Source organism: Zonotrichia albicollis, chromosome 6 (assembly GCF_047830755.1).
Source record: "Zonotrichia albicollis isolate bZonAlb1 chromosome 6, bZonAlb1.hap1, whole genome shotgun sequence".
In the NCBI taxonomy this organism is placed as follows: Eukaryota; Metazoa; Chordata; class Aves; order Passeriformes; family Passerellidae; genus Zonotrichia; species Zonotrichia albicollis.
Window position 1 is genome coordinate 37,558,803 of NC_133824.1, and position 24,056 is coordinate 37,582,858.

At 40.1% G+C, this 24,056-nt stretch overlaps 1 protein-coding gene across 2 annotated transcripts in view; it reads right to left on the minus strand.

Moving 5' to 3' along the window:
• The window catches only part of LRP5 (LDL receptor related protein 5), a 133,010-nt gene that overhangs the window by 85,024 nt on the left and 23,930 nt on the right, over window positions 1-24,056 (minus strand). Inside the window, exons 2-3 of one of the 2 annotated variants that reach the window (XM_005491622.4) lie at window positions 16,364-16,760; window positions 2,161-2,358 (exon numbers count right to left, since the gene is read on the minus strand). In XM_005491622.4, coding sequence (XP_005491679.1) covers window positions 2,161-2,358; window positions 16,364-16,760 — 595 coding nt within the window. The remainder of the gene's footprint in view (window positions 1-2,160; window positions 2,359-16,363; window positions 16,761-24,056) is intronic. The other variant, XM_074543240.1, reaches the window with a different exon arrangement.

The window sequence follows — 24,056 nt, forward strand, 5'->3', positions numbered from 1 at the left end:
TAAACCGGACAGCTGTATCCTAATATCATAACAGCTGCTTTCCACTATGTATTGCCCCTATTTCCATCATTCTTGGATATCAAGTCTCCCTTTCTCCTGTAATTACATCCCTTGAAATAGTTCCAGAAAATGTGGGTGCAAATTGAAGCTTGCTAAGAGGCAGATTGCTCCAGTAACATTAATCCACCACATGGAATGCAAATTTCCTTTTTATTTAGATTTTGAGGTAATCCTGAATGGATTCTGGGATGGGAGGGGTGGAAGCATTTGAAACATCACAAATTTCTTTATTGTCATGGATGAGTGAAACTTGCTCCATGTTTAAGGAACAGAAACAACTTCAGAAGTTACCATCTGAGCCCTTACTGAAATGCACCTTTAACACCAGAATCCAGGAGTCCCAACTTCACAGACATCTGTTTCAACACCGATCAGTGAAAAGGGAATAAATAAAAATTTCATTTAAAAGGAGTTATGATTCAGATCAATCTTCATGGCCTATTATCAACATCCATAACACTTTCAGAGTTATTATGCTGGACAATACCTAAAAGTTTGCATGCAGTCAGACCTCCATAATGCACCCTGTACAGGGATATTCTGACCTCAAGTGTGCATTTACATGCTGTAGCACCTCAGTAAAATATGCAAGAGAGCCAAATTTTTCTTAATGCAAAATACATTATTATTTACTAAAACACTATTTGATTTATGGTCAAACAGAAATCTCTTTGGGAGGTGGGGCATGGATCTATCACAAAGTAATTTGGATAGATTGCTGGAATTAGTGCATTCAAAGCCTTGCTCCCTTTCAGGTGGCTTTTCTCTACCTTAAAATGAGCAGAATAGATTTTACTTGCCAATTACAACTTCAACATTTACACACACATGCAAGTAAAGTCTGTACAATTTGTGCATGAAAACCCCAGAAACAGCCTGGAAACCTCAAACTCTGCCACTCTCCCCCAAATCAGAGAAACATACTCTGCGCTGAATCATTTGAAAATCTTTCCTTCTATCTAGGAACCTGCAGCCAGAGTGGGAGCTACCTCTGCCTTCCACAAAGGCCTTTTCCCTGTCTCCACTCTGGACTGTCAGTCAATACTTGTCACTTACTACAATGCCACCATTATCCAGCTCTTACACAGTGCTCTCAAAGGAACTTGAGAGTGTTTTATAAAGGATGTCAATATTGCTATTGCTCTTTTATGACTGTGAAAATCAGGCATAGAATGCAACTCAGTAAAAAAAATTGAGTGAGAAACACCATGGAAAATTTTTTGGGGGGGAAGGCATATTATTCTATTACACAGAAATGTGTAAAATAGAGCTCCTCCAACTTTTCACCAAGGCAAAACAATTTTATTGACACAGGCATTTAAAATGTTATGAAATCATGAAAATGTCATTTAAAACTACCTGAAGACCAAAGCCAGACACCAGTGCAGAGATTACTTTGGCAGGACATTTTACTGCATGTGACACTCACCCTTCAGGTCCAACACACCCTGCCCACTGAGCACTGCACAGAACTGAAGATGCAATCTCAAATGCCTAAGTCTGCCCTGCCTGAAGTGTCATTTCTTCATGTCTACAGAAGCCAAAACTTAACAGCACACTTGGACAGCAGCCACCAAAAAATTTCCACCCTGTGCTTTCCAGCAAGCTTTAGGAAATCTGCTTCCTAAGTGCTTGTGGTTTGAAACAACCCAAAATTGGTTAATTAATAGGCATGACATAAAGGACTTCTGTGGATGGGGCCATGGACAAGTGTGTCTCAATGTGTATTTCTTGTTGGTAAAAAAAACCATTAACAATACTGTAAAATCCCAGTGACAAGTTAAATGTTATATTGTCCAGGGTCAAGAATCAGCATCCCCAACTATTTTCAAGACAAGTAAGAGCCTAAAAAAGAAGAACCCTGCTGTACAAGAAGGCTGTGAACAGTTTATAGTGAAATACTGATACAAACAGTCTTACTCTTAAAACCAGTTTTATAGTATGTGAGGTTATTTTTTGCAAGGCAATTAAGAATTGCATTTTTTAAAAATTGGAAAGTATTTGCATTATTCTAGATTACTAGGGAGAAAAAGTCTTATTTCAAAATGAACACAGAAAGTGAGAAATTACTTACATCTTATTATAGACCAGAGAGCTTACCTAAAGGAACCATCCAGATTTGCCCTATGAATGAAACTCAGTTTTGCATCAGCCCAGTAAAGTTTCTGCTCGTCGAGATCTATCGTGAGCCCATTTGGCCAGTAAATGTCGGAATCAACAATGATCTTGCGCATGCTGCTGTCCATCCCTGCCCGCTCTATCCGGGGCGTTTCACCCCAGTCAGTCCAGTACATGTATCTGAAAGAGACACACACACACACAAATGAGGCCACAGGACACGCAGGGACAGCAGCTCTTTGCAAAGCCTGTAATGGTACAATGGTACATTGCATACAGCAGGGTACAGACACCAGTGTTTACTCCCAAAACTTTTACACACTTATTAAAGCAAATCAAACTCCAGGTCCACAGGGCACAACATAAGTCCTTCATGAAACCATCTCACAAGTTTTGTGTATTTACCATTGTCTCCCAAAGCTGAGCAGTACCTGATTGTTATAAGCATTTAGAACTGAGTATCATCCCTGTGTGGTCAGTTGCTACAAGTTAATATCCTATATTGCAATGAGCACAGCTTCACCTCCTTTTGCAAATCCATAGAGAAAAAAAGAATGAAGTCAAGTGTCCTGAAATCTGTTTCTGTCAAAAAAATAAATCACAAATCCATGAAGTCTTAGAAAGACATTACATTTTTGGAATTTTTCTTTCCCCATTCCCATTCATGTCCCAGTTTCCCTATCACTCCACCTATGGGCAATGTAAGTAGCCTGAATAGACTCACAATAGATTAACAGCACGTACCAACTGGAAAGGACCACATCAAAGTGTAGCAAATCACATAATATCTGCACAAAAAGCTGAGATTGTACAGTTACAAGAGAAATGGTCTGGTGAGAAGAGAACAGCCAGTTCACAGCTGGTAAACATTACCCAGCACCACATATGCATCCTGCAAGTTCCACATGCAAACACAACACAGCTGCCTCAGGGTTCTCAGAGAAACACACTGTCTTCCCAATGCCATGACAGCCTTTTGGGCCATGGGTCTGTGTGAGGAAGCCTTTGCCCTGAGGGAGCTCTCAAACATAACCAGGGATCTGTGCCTTGGACCCATCACCTCCCCAGGCTCCCTGCACAGTATTAGATCAACAGGAGCTCCAGATGGGCACCAGCTGGGCAAGAGCATGGAGCTGCATCTGAGCTAAGTCCTCCTAACACTGAAGATCCAGAAAAACATGGTAAAGAGACATCTATTCAGTCCTGCACAATGCTGAGCCAGATGTTTCATAACCTGGCTTATCTCAGACCCTTAGCTCCCCTCAGAAGACAGCACTCACTGTGCAACCACAGTAGGAGCCACTAAGGAAGTAAATGAATGTGGATTGTGAAAACACACTTAAACTTTATGCTTTATTTTATGAGAGAGACTCCTGTCCACACTTCAGGGATGATGTAGGGACTACATTTGTAATTGCTGTCATGTTCCTCTGCAGGGGGATCTTGCTCTCCCCCCTGCAAACTGCAGAGGCTCTGGAGCTGCTTTACCCACAGCTGGGCCATCATTTCAGCCAAGGAGGAACAGGCAGCTCTACAGCTATCACCAGCAAATGTCCCTCACAACACACTTAACCTTAACATGCTCTGATCGCCATGTGCATCCTCCACCCCAATTTATGCAGATCTCCAGTTCCAGGGCAGTCACAGCACCTACACAGCAGCATATGTAATCATGAGCAGTTTATCCCACTAAAGAGGGGAATATAATAATATAATAACCATGCAGATATAGACAGACAGACAGACATTGATCACTTGTATCACAATCCACATACACCTGAGTGTGAGGTCCAACAAGTTTTCTAGGTGAAATAAAAGACTCCATATGCAGGTGACTCTGCAGGTTTCTGACACAGCTCACATGAGAGTGGCTGAGGCACAGTCATGTCCCCAGATGCCTTCTCAAAGCTTCCTCAGCTCCAGCAACCAGGACAGACTGACAGCTCCTGAAAAAGCAGCAGCAGTAGCTGAGAGCTGCCCCAGTTCAGAGGACAACCTATGAATGTAAATTGCCACTCATTTTGGTTTTCCTTAACAAGTCAGGCTGTAATTTGTGGCAACTCAGACTGTGTGGGGAAGCAGCTATTGACAAACAACTAAAGACAGAGAAAAGTAGCCTTAAAAAACCTGTCTGCACAACCAGATGCTGAATCACACTGTGAAACTGATATGGCCAAATACTCATTTTTGGTCAGGTCAAATCAGTTGTCTGATCTAGCTCATCTGATCCTGCTCAGCTTGCACCACCTGCATCCAGCTCTACAGGAATAAAGACAGACAAAATATAGACTGTTGAACAAAGAAAAACGTGGCTATTAGAACTGACTTTGGGCCTTATCATGTGGCTATTGAAATATGTGAGTGCAGACTAAAAAGGAGATTAGACCATTAGACAATTAGACCGTGAAAGTTACTTAAAAGAAAAAACAAAGGAGACAAAACTAGCTAAGTCCTATTCAACCCTCAAAGCAGGTTAAAAGGATGAGAAAACATCCCTTAAATTATCATGGAACAAAATTCCTGTCCTCAGGCCTTCCATTAAAATTTCAGCCTGCACTCTCAATGCATTCAGAGGAAGGAAAAAAAAAATCTGTAAACCAAAGAGCCCTCATGGCTTTTCTATGATATTAAAGAAGCTCCAACTCAAGAGTCTCTTCCCAAAAAATAATGTCATTTAATTTCATAGGTGATGCGTGTTTACTCTTGGGCTCACAGAGACTGCTGTACAAAACTAGTACTTTCAAATTCACAAACTTGTCACAGGAAAATTGCATCTCTACATTTCAGCTCATTAGCAGGCACCAAGCTCAATGTTACTCAAAGGTTTAATACTGTGTGGTATTAGCAAAGTAGCTGCACCACAAAGGAAGGGTCAGCAGGATGAAGATGCACTAAGACAACATGGAGAACAATCTGAATGCAGGCAGCCTTCCTTCAAAGCACTTCTCTCTTGGTTGGACTTTTCTAAAACAACACAGCCTGTCACCACCTTGTCCTGACAACAGGCTGTCCCTGCAATCCCTCAAGTATCACACAGCCGATCTTCTCAGTGAACTCTTCAGAGTATACTGAACACCTAAGGAGGTAAAGGTTTTCTTCCCTCTGTGTGCCCCACAGAATCCCATGGTCCATCACAGGAGCAGACACCAAGCCACAGAAAAGCAAATACAATTTTTGCATCCTTTTCAAAGAGGTTTCTGTCCTTTATCAGGCAGCAGGTGCTGAATTGCCAAGAATTTTAGGAAATGTGCTCTGGTTTGGGGATCTCTCAATACATCAAGATCCTGAATTGGGAGTTTGGAAATCAATGTAAGAAGCTGCTCCTACAGCAGGACTGATGTTCTGTGGTCTAAGTGAGTCCATTTAAAACCATACCACTGCCAAATGAAGCACTTCTCTGGTGCCCACCCTGGTGTTGACATTAGCATTCTAACAAGGAAAAAAAAGAGAAAACTCAAAACCTTTCAGTTACCTTAGCAAATAATCAGTGTTACCAATGTTTCTGCAGCAAGGGATGCTTAAACAGAGGGAGCAAAGAACAGCAGCAACCAGCCAGCTGAAGCCACCTGTGAAGCTTGCCCAGAGAAAGAGGCATTTCTCATCACCTCCCCCTAGGCCAGTCACTCACCTTTGAGTCTGCAATTAGCTAGGGCAGCCCTCTCCATCCCTCCTCTCCCACCTTTCTCTAGCCTAACATCTAGGCTCTTCTGACATTTTTTTTTGCAGCACAAGGCACAACAGAGCACTGGACATGAGACTCTAACAAGCCATAAAATGTCATGTTTTAACTGCATGCTTGTAAGGGATTTTCAAGAATGCACAACATGTCAAGTTTTCCCTTTTTTGCCCTCCTCTATTTTGAGTAACAAAGCTAGTTCAAATTAAGGTAAAAATACAGTGTTCTGGCTGGAACACAGAGCAACCTGAAGACAGACATTTTTTTGCACAAGTTATAAATCCTTAAGAAAAGAAACATCCATGGTTATTATGGAAAGAAATACACGAGCTTAACTAAACCAGCACTGTAAACTTAACTGGAACAGTAATAAGAGAATTTTTTGGGGCAGGGGGAAAGCCTCCTTGCTATGATTTGTCATGAAGAAAAAAAAAAGGCTAACTATCTGTGAAATAACCCATAGATCTGATTAAAATTATTAGTCTCCTGTCAAAAGTACTGAAATCTGCTTGCACTAGCTTGTTTATCAGAGAAAGAGGAATACAGGAAAAACAGTGGAGAAATTAAAGATTTAAGTAATGTCCTGAATAATAATTAGGCCTAACAGCCTCCATCTTCCAAATGCCTGCAGTCTACAGGATCAATTCCTACACAAAAGCAGACACTTTTGGTTGGAGCTTTATGGGCAGGGGAGGAAAACGGCAAAAAGCTCCAAGTGGCTTCTCAGTGAAAGGAATCAATCAGCATACTTTAATCGTTTATATGCAGGAACTGATTTTGATTCATCCTGATTTAAATTAACCTTCATTCAGGAGCCTGGAGTGACAACTGACGTATTATTTCTGGGAGGGGAAAGGCTTTCCTGAATTTATTTTTTAAAGAATGCTCAAGAGTCCACATCTATTATTGACCTCAGTATAAAACAAGCACTTGAAAACAGTCAAGACATCTGGGACAAATGATGGTTCAGGACTGGGGTTTTTTTGTTTTTCAAACAGAACCTATTTTCCAGGTGTCCAGTATATTAACAATCCCTATCATTTCCATTCCACCATTTAAAAAAGAAACCCCGCATTTAGGCCAGATAACATTTCAGAAAAATAAGCAGACTAAGCAAAGAGTCTCGGTCTGGCACTACCTGTGCTATTATGCCTCCCAGTTTTTGAAGCCAGCTGAAAAGATGCACACTGAATAACAATGAAGAGCCTAAGGCAAGCATTTGGGTAGGTTTTTTTGTTTGGTTGATTTTCTTGGTGGTGGTAGTGTTTTCAAATGTAAATTCCAGAGTTTTAATACCCCTGGGCCAGGGCACGCCATAGCAATTGTAAGAAACTAAAAATATCAAACCCAGTATCTCTGTACACATTAGATCGATCACATTTTAGGACTGGCATCTGAGGAGTTTTATATCCTCCTTGCATGGCAACAGGTCAACAAAAGTCTAACAGCACTGAGGGCTGTCAAAGAAAATGAAAACATGAATTTCTAAAGAGCTAATGAGAGAAAAAAAAAGCCCTTGTGAGCAAAATTTACTGCTAAGCAGCTATTGCAAATCAATACCCTTAAAAAAAAAGTAACCAAGCAGCACTACATATGCTCTAAACAAAAAGCAGACTTTGGACAAACTTGTGAGTTACTTTATTTAGTTCTTCAGAGATGCTTAAGTGTCTCCCCCCCCCTCACTGGTTTTAAACCTTAACTCCAGGCTTCCAAGGCAGAAAGGAAGGAGAGGCAGGCAGAAAAAGAGACTAACATCAAATGATAATTTCACAGCACTTGCACCAATTCTGTCCCTAAACTGATCTGCTGCACCACTTTGCTCCACTAAAGAAAGGAGGTGGAACAAAGCAGAGCAGAAGCCAAAGCTCCACCAAAGCCATGCTGTAAATGTACAGTTTCTCATGAACACACAGCCACCAAGAGTCCATCCAGCCCAGCAGCCAGAAGCACCAGACCCAAAAGAGTACATAAAATTCAGTTACTGCTCTGTGTAAGCACATACATGTCATGTATTACATATATTACAAATAGGTAAGCTCTATATGTAAGCTTCAAGCTTCACAACCAAGCTTTCTATCGGAACTTAATTAAATGCAATTCAACTGCAGCCAACAAGGCCCTGAGTTTTGGCATATAAACTACCACACTGAATCAGAGCTTAAATGGTGTTTCCCTCCTATCAGAAGAATGGGACTGAAAACCACCTTGCAAAAACAAACAGATTTTGAAGTTGGCAAACTGCACTCCAGTGGGGGTTTTTGTTGGCTTTGTTTTTGGGTGAGTTTTTTTGTTTGGTTGGTTGGTTTGTTTTCTTTCCCCTGCTTAAGTCATTTTAAAATTCCAGGTGCAGGAGCAAAACCAGAATGAAGACCATATTTCCCCTCAGTCTTAAAGCTGCAGGTTATTTCTTACTTCCCAGTGCTTCATGTCTCTTGTCATTATTTTTACAAAGATTAGAAATCAGCATTGTGCCCTCCAAGAGCAGCCAATCAACCATCTGAGCTGGAAGGTATCACAGACATAATAAAAAGCAGCCAACATTGCCCAAACACTTTTTCCATCTCCCAAAATGCAGTACAGCTGCCAAACCTTACATAACCTGCTTACACAAAAGGGGCCAGTTGTACAGATGATATAAATCAGTACAAACTTCTCCAATTTCAACAATGCTCTTGAACTTATACAAGCCCATGGCATAAAACAGGAGTTTACAGGAAATTGCTATGAAGTTTAGATTCCTGTACATTTAAAACTTACTTCCCCCATCCTACCTTTAAAGCTACAAAAACTCCACTGTGAAATTAAATATCCCCAACTGCTAACAGAAGAAAAGAATGTCTATCTCACATAGCATTAAGCTGCAAATTACTTTCTTTTTTTTCAAATTACCTTTTCATTTTCTTTTCTTTTTTTCAAGCACTGAATTTTGAGACCTGGATGTTCTCGACAAAACCATTACAACAAACCCAAAAATATGCCAGAGCAAGTAATCATTACAACTAATCACATTGTATTCAAAAAATGTGTACAAAGCAAACAAAACCCTTGAGAACCAGCCTTTTCCACTACAGTTTTCCTACAATGTCTTTTATTCTGATTTATTCTTTGGAAACACACATTGACAAGGTGTCCTTAATGATCTCTGGGGCGCTGTGATCAGCTCACAGCAGCGTGTCCATGTCTCTCTCCTGCTGAGGAGCAAAAACTGGGCACAGCACTTCAAGGGTCCTTTCACCAGCTCTGAGTGGAGAGGGAGGTCCCTGATCTGATGGCAGCACTGGAGTGATCTGATCTGATGGCATCTGATGAAGTCCAGGAGTGCTCTTGGCTTTCTTGGCAGCAAGGGCTGTCTCACAGGCAGTCCACTGACCCCAGGTCCCCTTCTTTCACAAAATGTGATTTACTTTAGGAATGGGAAAAATAGACCAAATCCCAATACATTGAACCCATTTTAAGACACGCTACAGATACCCAAAATTCAGTATCCTGACATGAAAAAGTGAGCAGAATGAACTGCTGAACTCTCCATCAGCTTGTGAGCTAGACCCAGTCACTACTCCACTACATCTACCTGAAGTTAAACCTAGATTTCTTTCTCTCTTCATAAGGAAACACTGAATGAAAACCTATTGGGACAGTCAAAAAAAATTGGATCTACACATTAGACTGACTTTATGGAAGATGGGTTGCAGCAAAAGTACTGAACCACAGTAATCCAAATGTGTAAGTCAGGCGCTGGTGGCTCTCTAACCCACCCATCTCACAACGGCTCAAATGTTTAGTTCAAACCAAGGCATTTTATATTTCTCTGTGCTGATACACTTTAACTCAATGTTTAGGGAAAGATACTCACCAACTACAGGCAGGAATTTGTCAAGGCACAGAACTTAAGCATGTTCATTTGCACCCTTGTAATTTCAAACACAGTAATAAACAAACCCTGAGAACACCCTGAGCAGATTAAGTGGAGAAATTCTTACTTCAGCTCATACTAATGCTTAATTTTACATAAAAAAAAAAAAATAGAAACACGTTTTGAGTTAAACCAAAGCAACTCATTCATGCCAGAATAGTGCCAGTCCATCCAGACCAACATGTTGTATATGCCGTGATCTCCACATGATGCAGCTATAAAATGCACCCAATGACATCATCTAATCAAAGAGCTTCCACCACCTCTCTGGTGCCAGTGCATTCCTGACTTCACCCAAGAAACCACTGCAACACACACTGGCACTGTGACAACTAAAGCCATCCTGTTGCTCCTTTTCTTCCCCCAAGAAACAGTGTAGAAATTTAGAAGAGAAGAATACAATTCTCAAACGCAATAAGACTAAATGCGTACAGGGCAAAGAAATATCAGCGTCCAGGACTCAGGATAGGAGGAGTCACAGAAACTGCAGCAAAAGAAGAGTGCAAATAGGGGAGGGAGGTCAGTGGGGTTTTTAAGGAAGTCTACACATTTCCACCTCTTTCCCATGCAATTTTGGGGAGTAGGGGAGAAGTAAATTACTTTTTTTCCATCGTCTCTGAACAGGCAGGTCTGCTCTCAAATGAAACAAAAGGTCTTCTCTGAACAGGCAGGTCTGGTCTCAAATAAAGCAAAAGATCTTTGAAAAACAGTCATATCCATGAGCAGGAAAAGGGAGAAATAAGCAGAAGAGACTAATGAACTATTTAAAGCAAGGGTGTCACCATCAAGGACAATAATCTGAAAATTAGATTAAATAACAATTCCCACAAAAACCTCAAGTTTCTTATGCATGAGACTATTTGCAGCTATTTGGAGACATATCAAAAGCTTTCCAAGTCCCAGAAATTACTGCCATACCAAGATACTGGATATGACTGTGAACCAATTTTACAGCTGAGTACTTTTCTTTCATTTTAAGATAATAATCATGCTACTCATATATTACAGAGTTTCAAATAACTAACCAAAGGCTTCAAAATAATTTTATAGTTGCAATTAATTACTAACTAGAAACACACAGGATATAAAGTAATCTCTAGCTTTCAGGCAGCAATAAGCACGTTTCACTCAAAACCTGGGCATCTTCTGCATTTTAACCAAGCAGACACAAGTTAGGGTTTCTAAAAAGCATAACCTTCTTTACTCAGAGGATGTTTCTTGCTTTTCTTGTCCACCACTTGCAACAGTCACAAGTTTTTCTTCAGTATTCCCTCTCCTCTCAACTATTCCAAAGGAGATTAAGACCAGAAGATACACTGCTTAAAAGACGTCATCATTCACCCTTATTGGTATCAGAAGCCTCAGTCGGCTGCAGCTCATACAGATCCCAATAATTCCAACCCAGAGGCCAACATGCTTAACCTTTAGTACCTGCCATGCTGCTGTGTGGGTCAAGGTCCTGCTGAACCATCAGCAAACACCAGCACAGCTTGAAGGGCTGACATAAACACAGTTGTGAGTTACAACAGCTCCAGGTCTTGTTCATGGGCTTGCTGAGACACTGAGCAAATACTGGATTTGCAACTAGGCAGGTCTGAGGCTTTTAGTTTTAGACTCTGAACTGAAAGCTTTCTAATTGTGATAGCTGACCTGTCTATATCCATTTTTTAGTATCCCATTTGATGCATTTACCACTAATCCTTTCTTTGGTGCCAAATATACTTTAGGTCAATGACAGCCACTGCTTGCAGATTTTGGCTAATTTGCCATAAGCAACCTGAGGCAATGGCTAAGCCAGGCTATGGCATACAATCCCTTAATGCTGTTCAGACATGATTAGGCTTGTTTTAATCTCTGAACTAATAACCATTCTGCAGAATGCCAGAACAGATGATTTATTTTTAGTACTTTTTTTGCTGCATTCTAATTTGTATCTTACTTCCTTCCCCCGAAGCTTTGCTTTTCCAAAAGAACATTGCTCCATAAATGAAGTCAGGTTCTGGGGTGGTCCACTGGCACCAGCACTGACTCTGCCCAACAGCCTCACACCATGCCATGGAAGACTATTTAAGAATTAAAATGAGGGAGGAAATGTAGACAGCAGTTTGCAGCTTTTCTTCAGTCAAACCAGTTCCAAGGTCCTCATTCTCCTCTCTCACATACACCATTCCTACAGATCCCATCAGGGTCAGCAGGCCAGCTCAGGTATGGCAAATTCAATACCCCCAGTGACTACACCAAGTGATGACTGTGGTTATACCCGCACCAAAAAAAACACAAGACAGCACACCTTTTCTTGAGGCAAGCAATTTTTATCTTTCCCTAAAATAATGATTTCACAAACATTTCACAGATGTCTAATTCTTTTTGCTTTCAGCAAACAGAGGGGGAAGAAATTTCTCAAGCATTACTGTCTGCTGAGCAAGGCAAGCTACAGAAAATACAGCCTGGACCTGGACAGTAAGCTCACTCCAAAGGCAATACAGCAGCCATCACACAAGTAATAACAAATTCAAGATTTATATTAACCAAAGTAAATATCTCTAACACATTCTAGACTTTCATTATGTGAACTAACTACTTCATTAAGCACTTAGGAAAAATCAGATATGAGGATTATGGATATGCTACAGACTCTCAGAATCAGAGCCCTGTGTAAAACGGAGAAGGTAGCAAGCACTGAGATTTTTATGTCATAGATTTAATGACCCTTGTCAACACACATTCTAGGGTGTTCTGATCTAAGACCTTCACTACAGGACTGAGAATTAAATAATTTGTTTTGGCTACTCATTCATGCATTCTTTTGAAGACTTCTTTTCAGGAAAGTGAAGTTTGCTTGCCACGACACGTGATAAAAATTTGTTTTTCAAATACATTCCTCCTTCTTCAGACAATGTTCATGACATTTAAGTTTTTTGCATGGCATTGCAGGGAATTTGAGCTACCTCTTTTGGCTGAGCTTGAGCAAAACCTTTACATACAATAAATTCAGATTTGTTAGAAGCTGTTATCCTGAAAACACGTACATACTTATGCAGCAGCATCAAACTCAAAGTTAATAACACCAACACTACTGAATCCCCAACCAGTGGTCTACCTATCAAGAATTTACATAAATGCTAATGTTCTACAAACAATACCAAGAATTTAGCCTAATGTCCTCCATTATAAAATTCAGGTTAACACACCCTACAGCAGGACTGGAATCTAAATGTTTAAAACAAAGCATCAGCAAATTTATAGAAAAATGTTTTGTACTGTCCTCTGTCTTCTTAGTTTATCCTTCATGTCAGGAAGAGTAACTGGATTGCCACATAGTCTGCTTCCTTTAATTCCTAGAATATACAGTGAATTCAGCAAGAAAATTTTAATGTGTATGGGAAAGAATGACATTACATATTAATGTATGTCATTAAGACATTACATATTAAGCCAACTCTTGTGAATTATGATAGTCTTTCAGAGTATCAGAAGACTCTGTACAATGAATGATTTTCACTAGCTCTGGGAAGAAGAGAGACTCACAGATAAGCTTTAAATGTCCCATAGCTTGCCTTAAAAAATGAAATTTTAGGAATGCACTGAATGATTGCTAGGGGAGAGGAATCTCTCTCAGTCATAACCATGAGATAATCACTGCCTTTAAAAAAGGAAGATAGGCTGAATGTGCAAAAGATGCAACTCTCTTTAAAAATCACCACAACATCTGACTTACTACTTAGGAATCCCATCAGAACATCTGAAAAATCATACTCCTGAATGTAAACTGGAAATCACAGAAAAATAGGTTTCAAAAGGAAACTCCAGACGTCAACTTTGCCCCTCTCCCATCCCTCTCCCAAGGCCTGGTCATTACACTTCTGGTGTTCCTGAGAGATTATGACTGTATTTTCAATATGTTCTTCTCCATTCTCTCAAAATAGTCTACGGCTTGAAGAATCACACTCAAAATGGAATAAAATCTACTTATTAGGCAAACACCACTCTGGGCATAACACCCCACTGCAAACACCCCAACACAGAGTCCTCCATCCACCTCTGCAGAACAGCCTTACTAAGGCTAAAAGATAAGAGAAGATGCCACCATTCTGCCCAAGAAAATGTTATTATCTCAAGAGAGATTAGATTTGTTTGATTTGGAGCATTCTAGACAAACCCATGTTTGGGTACTAATACTATCAGCTAAGCATTTGCAAACTGTTTATTCGTCCCATTTTGCCTCTGGAAACCAAAGTTGACTAATGAAGTTTTCTTCCTCATTTCCTAAGCTTCCCACCCGATTTCTCTAGTAGAAACTGCTAAAAGGACAAAATCACATCAACGGAATGAAAATTCCTCCAAAATGAAAGCAAATGACAGATTGCCTCAACCAGTTTTAACAACCCTAGTCTGAACTGCATCACAATTCATGATCCAGGAAAAAAACCCACAAACTTACTCAGGTGCTCTGATCTAATAGTCTTCTGACAGTTGTAGGAACAGTATTAGCCACCTGATTTTGAAAACTTTGAACAAATAGACAAATAAAATCTCTAATAGATAAAATACTAAATGGTTCTTTTCTCCTACTGTCACCCACTTGTCTTCCCCAGAGAATACCTGGAAAATGGAACACATGTGAGCTCAACCCCAGAGCCTGCTGTGCCAAAATCAAATGTCATGATCACCATTTCACAGATGCACCCAGGAAATATTTCAGAGCTACCAGGTGAAATGAAGTGGTTGTAAAAGCAAACCTGCATGTTTCATTCCACAAATATATGTGATGTCTGATTTTTTAAATTATATTTTAAGTTTAATATATTAGTTTTTCAGGCAAACCTGTCTGATTCAACACTTAAAGAATCTGTCAAAAAGCAAGGAACTGCATCCACTTAGGAGAAGCAAACCTGGCATTGGCATTTCATGCAAATTGCCATACCACTCTCTGTAATCCACCTCACCATGAAATACTCAATTTAACATCATATCCTCTCTTTAAATACACTACTGAACTCAATATCTAATTTATCAACATTAATTAATTCTGCATAGATTACTTGCTGTCAGGGTACAACAGGATTGTACCCTGATATGTTAATTCATTTAAAACTCCTTTATACAACAATTTGCTGTGGGGAGAATTCCTTTCACCTAAAGGCATCTGCAAGGAAGGCAGAATTAGGATAAGGCCCCTCTGGAAAAGTCCTTTGGCCCAACAAAGTCAATCCACTTCCCCTTCCACTGGTAATGGCTGTGCCTTCCAGCCATTATCTGAAGGATACGGGCAGCTCCAGCATTTGACCTGACAACAAAACTGAGGATTTTGTTTCTTTGGGTACACAGAGTGTCATTTAGCCTTTGAATGCCCTTTATGTATTAATCATAAATGTACCTGCAACACCTCGCATTCATCTGGAAAATCTTACGCAGGAAACACTGCAAAAACAACCACAGTTCCAGTCTGAGGCATGGAAGTGCTGACCTGTGATCTTCAGCTGCCCTCTCTTGTCTAGTTTCTATCTTCACTGCTCACACACGTGAAGCAGGTAGTTTCTCAAGAAACTCTCCATCTTCCAGAGCAGGATAAACCACCAAATACTTTATTTTTATGGTTTATACTAAGCCCTTGCATTAACTCAGCATCATTGTCTGAGGACAGACTTGGTGAAAATATCAGTTAATACCAGATTTTTCTACAGATAAGAAACCTACCTATGTAGACCCTAGAGGAAGATAAAGTGGTCTCTGAAAAAGTATCGTGAAAATGGCAGCAGATCAGTGGCAAACCAGCCCACCTGTATGGATCCCTGCACACTACAGAAATGCACTTGAGTTCTCTTTCCTCATTTTATGAGGGTCCATCTAGCACAGCAAAACTTCAGTCATCAGTGCAATAAATGCCAGGCCCAAAGGACACAACACCAGCACTGCTTGTGCACAGGGAGAGCAAACAGCACATGTGCAACTCTGGGGAAGACTGAGGAGGAAGGAACTGTGCACATACACAAGTATTTTTATGAACTGAGACATGCAGCCTGCACTCTTACTGCTTCTTAACATGGTCGCTTCACAGCATTGAGAATCCACAGTTTCACCTGGATTCTTTCCCTTGGTGGCACAAACATTATTATTTAACATCATCACTTAAAAATACCCTGATTTTGTTTACCAGAGCACAGCAAGTGAGAATTCCTGTTTCAACACATGCAGACTTGCACATGTTGCTGCCTACATTAAATAGACATCACATACAAAATCAAAGTTAACTTACTAAACAAGATCACTGAGAAAATAATAACAATAAAATGCTTGGAAAATTAATTACTTTTCCAAAGTGCAATGGGATAAGCCAGGTAATTATACTGGTTGAATATTTGGCTTGGCACCTAAGAACCAGCTGTATTTTTCTTTTTGGCTCAAGGTCTGGGCTACCATCTCTTGCCACAAAATATTTAAGCTCAAACATATGTTCAGTTACACATCTTGAGAAAAATACCTCAGGAAAAAGTTAAGTGAAACAAAAGGCTGTGTCCCTTTTCTTTTCAGAAGTAAAAACTCAACATAAATCACCACAATATCCATTTAAGCATTTAAGCCAAATTAATATTTACCCATGAGCCGGATCCAAAGCTATTGCCCTGGGCTGATCAAGGTCTTGCCAGAAGAGGACTTTTCTAGATGTTCCATTGAGATTAGCTACTTCTATCCTATTGGTCTCTGAATCCGTCCAATAAAGTTTTTTCCCAATCCAATCACACGCCAGGCCGTCCGGGGAAACCAGACCAGAAATGATGACATTCTGCACCACATTCCCAGTTTGGTTAATGTAAGTTTGCTTGATGGCTTCTTCACTCACATCTGTCCAGAAAACGATGCCTTGTGAATACTGGAAGTCGACGGCAGCAGCATCCTCTAGGCCGCTGACCACCACGGTGGACTCCAGCTTGGTGCCCCCGGCGTCCACCAGCCGGACGTCCCGCCGGTTGGCAAACAGCAGAAAGGGAGACGCTACAGAGGGAAAACAGGGAAACACGTTAGCATTGCAGGCACCTACGGGTGTTCAAGAGCTGACTATGCATGTGGCGCTGGAGGATTTCTTCTTAGATACATCATCGTATCTAAAAACCTCTTACTTCCCTATGTCAGACAGGGGTGTAAAAGAGAGATGGAAGGGCAGGCCCGATTCTTTATCTAGGGGATGTGAGAAGCATCTTCCACATAGTTAGGAGTTCACATCAAGACCTTTCAACAACACCTTCAACAACCCCTTCTGTCTGTTGTTCTAACAACAGACAAATTAGAATAAATTACGTGTTCATGGTTTAAAAGCTTGGTTCAACCAGTTGAATTAGTAACAACATGCAGAAAGCAAGCTCTGAGGCCTTTTAGCAGCAGGTTGAAAGCCAACAGGACTAAACACAACACCCTGAAATGCTCCTTCCAAGTACCCTCCCAAACTGCAAAAACTGTGACAGAGTTTCAGAACTCCTGTCTTCTCTCCTGCACCACAGCAAGAGAAATTCAAGACAGTTTGAAGGCAGACAATGGCATGGGCTGGAGGTGTTTGTGAAGAATGCTGCTAGAAAGAAGCAGCAAGAGCAAAAGCACAAAAGTTTCCCAGCTTCCCCAATCTCACCCCAATTTTTCTAACTCAAGCAGGGGCTGCTGGAGCTCTACACCAGTCACCTGCTGCCTCTCAGCTTCACAGGCAACCCCTGCATCCAACAGGCTGCCTCCAATGCACAGTCAGCACACAACCAAACACTTACTAGTCATGGAACAACACATAGGATATAAATAAGCATATATTATATGTTCTACGGTTCAGGCCTGTCATGTAAATACCTTCAGTTTTAATTTCAAGTTACTGTATGTAACATGTAAGACTTACCTCTTGATATAGTCTTTCAGATTCAATTTCTCCTGCCCATTTTAAAAAAGAAGACAGTTTATGCAGTGTCTGAATTGCAGGTCTGCAATGCTGGCAGCCCTGCAGTTGCTATTGCCAGTCTAATGAATTCTGGCTCTGGCTACATGAGTGTGTGCCTCTGCACATCCTGACAACAGCCAACGTGTTTATGTGCAGGCCAAGGACTGCAGTCAGAATATACAACTCAACTTCAGATGAACTCAAAAACATGCATAAAGATTCAGAGTTTTTATTATTATTCTCCATGGTCTTTTCCCCCCCCCCAAGCCAGGAAAGAGATTGGTTTATTTTGCTTTTTGAAGGAAGAGTATGCTGATGTAATTTACAAGAGTATGCTGATGTAAATTACATTACATGTAATGTAATTTAAGTGGTTCTAGTGAGCATCCTGGACAGCAAAGAGAACCAATTGTTATCATTAATGTTTCACTGAAGATGTAGCATCTTTTTTCTCTACAATATTTAACTCAAGGAAGTTTATACAGCTTGAGGAGAATTAAGATTCTTGTTAAGAAACGATGTCTCAGTATTCCTCCTATTTAATGTTGCTGACTTGCCAAGTCCTTCTCTCAGTCATCTTTAAAAACACTAGGAATAGTATGAGGAAAATCCAACAGGTTAGTTATTGCAAACAGACAAAAAAAGTCTGAAATACCAAGTGCTTGTTTTCTTCTCTGCAGCTCATTGGTTCCCCATTGCCACGTCTGTTTTAAGTGGCACTGCATCAAACCATTTGAGCACTTGGGAAGTTTCATGTTAGAGGGCTCTAAGTCACAAATTCTTTGGATTAGAGACCTTCTCAAGTTATGCACACTGCCTCACAAAACCAGCCCCACATCCAGACAAATAGCAAAGCTGTAGAAATACTATGTAGAATTTTTTTTTTAAATATTGTCTCAAAAACATGTTTAGAGGAATCTGAATAGATGAATTTTCATCTAGACATTTCCATGCTGAAGGCATTATTAATGCTACTACAAAGGAAAAACGAACCTGAAATATCAAGTCCAATCAACAGCAGAGGAACTCAACAGCTTCTTAACTAAAGATCAGACATGAAAAATGTCTAATCCAATCAGTATCAACATTATCCCAGCTCCCCATCCCTTTCAACAGATTTCTTCCCCGCTGCTGTACTCAGTGGGGCAGCAGCAAGCAGATAGGGCATTAACTGCTGTGTTCTCTGTCACTTCTGTCCTTCAGAGATGTCCTGATTGAAGTGCAGCCACATTGTGCTGGCCATGAGCACCCAGCAGGGAAATCACACTGCCCGGCTTGCAACTCTGTCAGAACCTCACTGCACTGTACACTCCTGTAAACTGATTGATCATTGAAAACGACCAGGCTTGATCTCCTTAAAGAACAAGTAGCCCACTTCCCTTGGGAAAGACAAAAAGAGAAAGCAGAACTCTGATTCTGAAAACTTCTCTGCTCCTCCCCACTAGCCTATTTTAATAAATTTTATTTAATATATATTATAATTTAAATTTTTATTATATTTTATATTATTTAAATTAATTTTGTTTTTTAAATGGTTACACAGCCCGTTTAGAGCAATACTGGTTGGGAAAACAAACAAACAAAAAAAAATACTCAAACTCCAACAAAAACCAGTGATCTGCTTCTCTACAGTAATTCTTGCCTGACATGTTGCTGAAGAAAGCCATTGTCTCTCATATAAATAAAAAAAAATAAAGCAAAAGCCAGAAAAGTACTTAAATGCTCTGCTTTCACTGTCTTGGATTTATCACTTCAGGTCAGAATGTGATGGCTCATGAGCAGGCAAAGTTAGTTCTAGTAACTCTGCACCTTTTAGTAACTTTGCAGCTTGCAAACACAATTTCCGAGACGTCCCAAGTTCACAGAACTTTTCAAATTCTCAACTTTCCCAGTTCATAAGCAATAAATATGAAAGAGGCAGCTAAGACATCAAATGTGTTTCTAGAAAGACAGACAGATAGCATTTCATTTCATAAAATTACTAAACTCAACAATTTAGTAATTCAAAAGATATATTCATACTCTACAAAATTACAACCAACAGTTTTTAAGGCATGAGATTGAGAAACAAAGCTCAAAAAACATCCAAAAAATGGCATTGACAAAACACTTGATTTCCTGTGCCATCAATATACCATGCTAGAGATCCAAGGTCATCCCACCCATACATGGTACAAGCTTATTTCGAATCCCACATGAAGGGAGAATCAAAACTTCATTTCAAGAATATGAAGATCAATCTCCTCCTAAATCATGCTGTCTTTTTAGTCCTGAACTAGGCTTGATGGTCCACAGAACACTCTTACCCTTAATGGATTCAATTCTTTACTGCACAGCTCTTGACAAGGCAAAGCAAACTGGAAAGCAAGTTAACAGGAGTTTTTGAGGAGAGGGATGGGGGAGACCCAAAAAAAGCAGCAGCAACTGACTACCATTAACCTTCTAATGAGCTTATTTGTATCACAGGTGGAAATATCCCTTCCTTGAGAAGGTACTCCATGTTTAGAAGGTTAAGAGACTCAAAAGAACACAGAATGTTAGGCTCTATTTTGATCAGCAATACTCTTGACAACTGCAAATTGCTTGGAAAGGGAAACACTATTTCTATTCTGCAAAAATAAAAGAATAAACAGTGAAAGGATGAATGCTGAATGTGGAGGATAAACTGTTTATATCCAGTCTATTACCACCCAATTGAAACGACATTTTAATGTAGTCACAAAAAAGTATTCTTTTTCAGTAAAATTAGAACAGTTCATATTTTTTCCATAATAGGAGATATTTAAAACATCTGTACATAGCTGCAGTTCACAGTCTTTGGACAAAACAAAAAAAACCTGAAATATAACAATTTTTCAAATAAACTCTAAAGAGATAAGAGCCTGAACTACACAAAGTTACAGAATTTCTTCTTGCACCAATTCTACAGTCTTACTTGGATCATGCATTACTTGATCAAAACCACTTCATTCTAGAAAGACATATTATTTCTGTGCAAAAACCCACCAATTTTCCTGTGGTTTTCCTGCTAAGCAGAAAACACCCTTAACTTGACAATGTAGTGAGTATCTACACAGAAGCCTATTGTACAACTGTGTGAAAACAGAGCTTCTCATCAGTCCATTAACTGCAGAAAAGCAAACACTCCTCATCAGGCAAAGTAGGAATCAAGCAAGGGTTCAATTTCCAGCTTTGCCTTTGACCCTTCAAATGCTCATTCCTTGTCTGTGGCCATTTACTAAGTTTTAACTGTTTCACCTGCATCGGGAAAGTTGTTTTGTGCAGACATAACTTAAGACTGGAGGATTTGTACACTTTGGTATAATTTATTTCATTCACCACTATAAACAGTATCAGTTTCTGAATTCAGTCATCAACTTCCACTGTTTTAATTGTGCCCTTTTAGAGCACTTGAATTTTACTAAGTGCTTCAGGGGTACCTGTTAGCATCAGTAAACTGATATGGAACAAACAACTAAAAAATGCACTATATGGTCTTTACTATTAGTTTCAGTAACAGCTTTCTAAAAACCAGTTTGACAGGGCTCAACATACATATTAAGACTAAGATGATCAGGAATGATAATCAACAGTGCATTTGTCATCAGTTGTTGGTTTTTTGCAAAGCTGCAACACTTCTAAGAGAAGCTGAGCAACAGTTTTGAAAAGTTATATTTATACTACTGCTTCATACTTGTTGACATGCCTACATTTTGTCTCCTTCCCCTTAAAGGCAAAATAGAAAGACATGAGAATACTGAGGCACATGCATGATTTCTACCCTTGAAAGCACCAGGAGCACAGAACAAACACAAATCCTACGTATAGCACAGGAGAAAAGCCTAACTTACCAGCTCTTAAACTGGTTAACTAGGCTGAAGTTCATGGAAAGGTTTAACTGTGATTTTAAGAAAAGCAACTGAGGATCTTGGGAACCTGGCAGACAACACAAAACAAGGGTCTCATTTTAATAAGCATACAAGCGAAAATAGCCATCCAAAATTACAGCATGTGCACCAACTTATATTTTAAATATTATTTCAAACCTTAACAAGACAATTGCAATGGAGATCTCTGTGGTTAAGCCATCTGTATGGCTGGACAGAGAGAATAACATAATTCTTGCAGCAGTCAATGTCCCAAACCACAAAAACATTTATTACCAAAGAGCAAAAAAACCCCACACACCCCTACCACAGGCATGCAAGATGGTAAAAAACAAACATGTCAAAACTTTTGCACCCAAGGCTGCACCATGTTATGGAAACTCTTAAGCAGGATATGGAATTAGCATGCATCAGCTCTCTACACTTAAAAATAGCTGCTGTGCAGAAACAAGACTGTGTAAGTAGGGTCCTAAGCCATAAATTAATTGGAGAAACCACTTCTACAACAGAAAGTGATCCCTCTTGTCCAGCTCTAACTCTCTGGAGCATATGGAGGCTTAGACCTTGGATGTCATAGAATCACAGAACGGTCTGGGTTGGAAGGGACCTAAAGATCAGCTATTTTCAACTCTCCCTGCCATGGGCAGGGTGACCTTTGAATAGGTCTCTCAAAGCCTCACCCAGCCTGGCCTTGAACACTGACAGGGATGGGGCACCCACAGCTTCTCTGCACAACCTGCTGCAGGTCTCACCACCCTCACAGTAAAGAAATTCCTGTTTAATATCCAATCCAAGCCCACTCTCTATCAGTTTGAAGCCATTCCTCTCTATTCCACCACTACATGTTCTCATAAAAAGTCTCTATCCATCCTGCTTGTAGGCCCCTTCAGGTACAGCTAGGTCAACTCAATACCTTCTTTTCTCCATGTTGAACAGCCCCAATTCTCACTGCCTGTCCTTGTAGGAGCAGTCCTCCATCCCTCTAATCATCTTGGTGCCCTCCTCTGGACTCTGCAGCAGGTCAATGTCCTTCCTGTGCTGGGAAATCATCAACACCAGAAGATAAGACTGTATGTTGATCTTCCTGTCCTAACTGCACATGCTCAACTCAAGTTTCAGCTTGACAGGTGGAGTCCTCTGAAGAACACAGGGCTGTGGCTGTCATCCTCAAAACATATTATTGAAAATAAAGTGAATTCCCAGCGTAATAACTAAATTACAGAATATTCTTGTTCTAACGCAGAAGTAGGTGGTAGCAGTTTTAGGGCACAAGACTAAAAAAACTCCTTGGTTTCACTCCCACACATTTCTTCCCCTTTAGCAAAGAACTTGAACAGGAATCTCAGCCCAACAATTTGTAAAACTCATTCCTCCTGCTACAAACATACCCTTCCTTCTGCTATTAATTATCTCAAAGGGCTGCAGTGAAGCCACTCATGCTCAAGTAAGGCACTTGAAGATATTCCAACAAAAGGCTTAGTGATGCACTCGGCTTTTCATTCCTGAATGGCTAAGACTTCTCTCTGTGAGCTGATCCTCTCAGTGATGGCTGGTTTATAGCACTACTTGAAGATGAAAATACACTCCCTCTCCAAATTACATCCCATTCCTCCAACCCTTCCTGTTCAATCCATTTGACAGGAATTTTGCTTTCCAAGCCATGAGGTGTTCTGGTTATCAAATAATGAGGATTCATTTCCATTTTATCTGATTTTACTCAGGAACAAGGTCTGAAATTCAGGATGAGACCACTAAGAATATCATACATTTACACACATTGTGTACAGTCAGTAATTTTTGTAAACTTTCCTCTCTACCAGCCTATATTTTAAATTATTCACATGGTCACACGAGGCATACAACAGTGTGCAGTAATCCAATCCATGCTAATATCCCATATTATAAAACATATTTGGTAAAAGATTTGTTTATATATGCAAAGTATTATCTTGAATACCACAAGACAGACAGGATCTCAGTGCTCAGATCTGTCTGCTACCAGGCTAAGGCAGAAGCAGAGCTGTTCATTCACTAATGTACCTACAAGAAGTTACATGGCTTTATCCACAAACATATTTGGAAGTGGGTTATGTAAATAAATTACGCAAGTTTAAAGGACATCTGGTTTACCAGCAGCAGCAAGCTGGAAAGGGTCCACAGAAAGTATATAAAAAAGGTTTAAGTGGGTTTAGAAAACATATGAAGCTTGTTCTCATCAAGAAGAGGAGCTGGGAAAGCTGTGAGATAAAAATATAGTAAAACAGACCAACAGCAAGCACTTTTACAATAGGTTGAAGTTCAGTTTTTCTCAGCCAGTGGAGAAAGGACACACTGAAGGAACTGGATCAGGTTAGGCTTTTGTGGCTTTCATTGATGGGGAAGAGAATGCAGACACAATGCAGAGAGGAACATGCTCTGAAGATACCGGAGCACACTACAGGAGCCACAAAATTGCTTGCAAAAGGTGAATTTTAGTAGCAGTTGGAT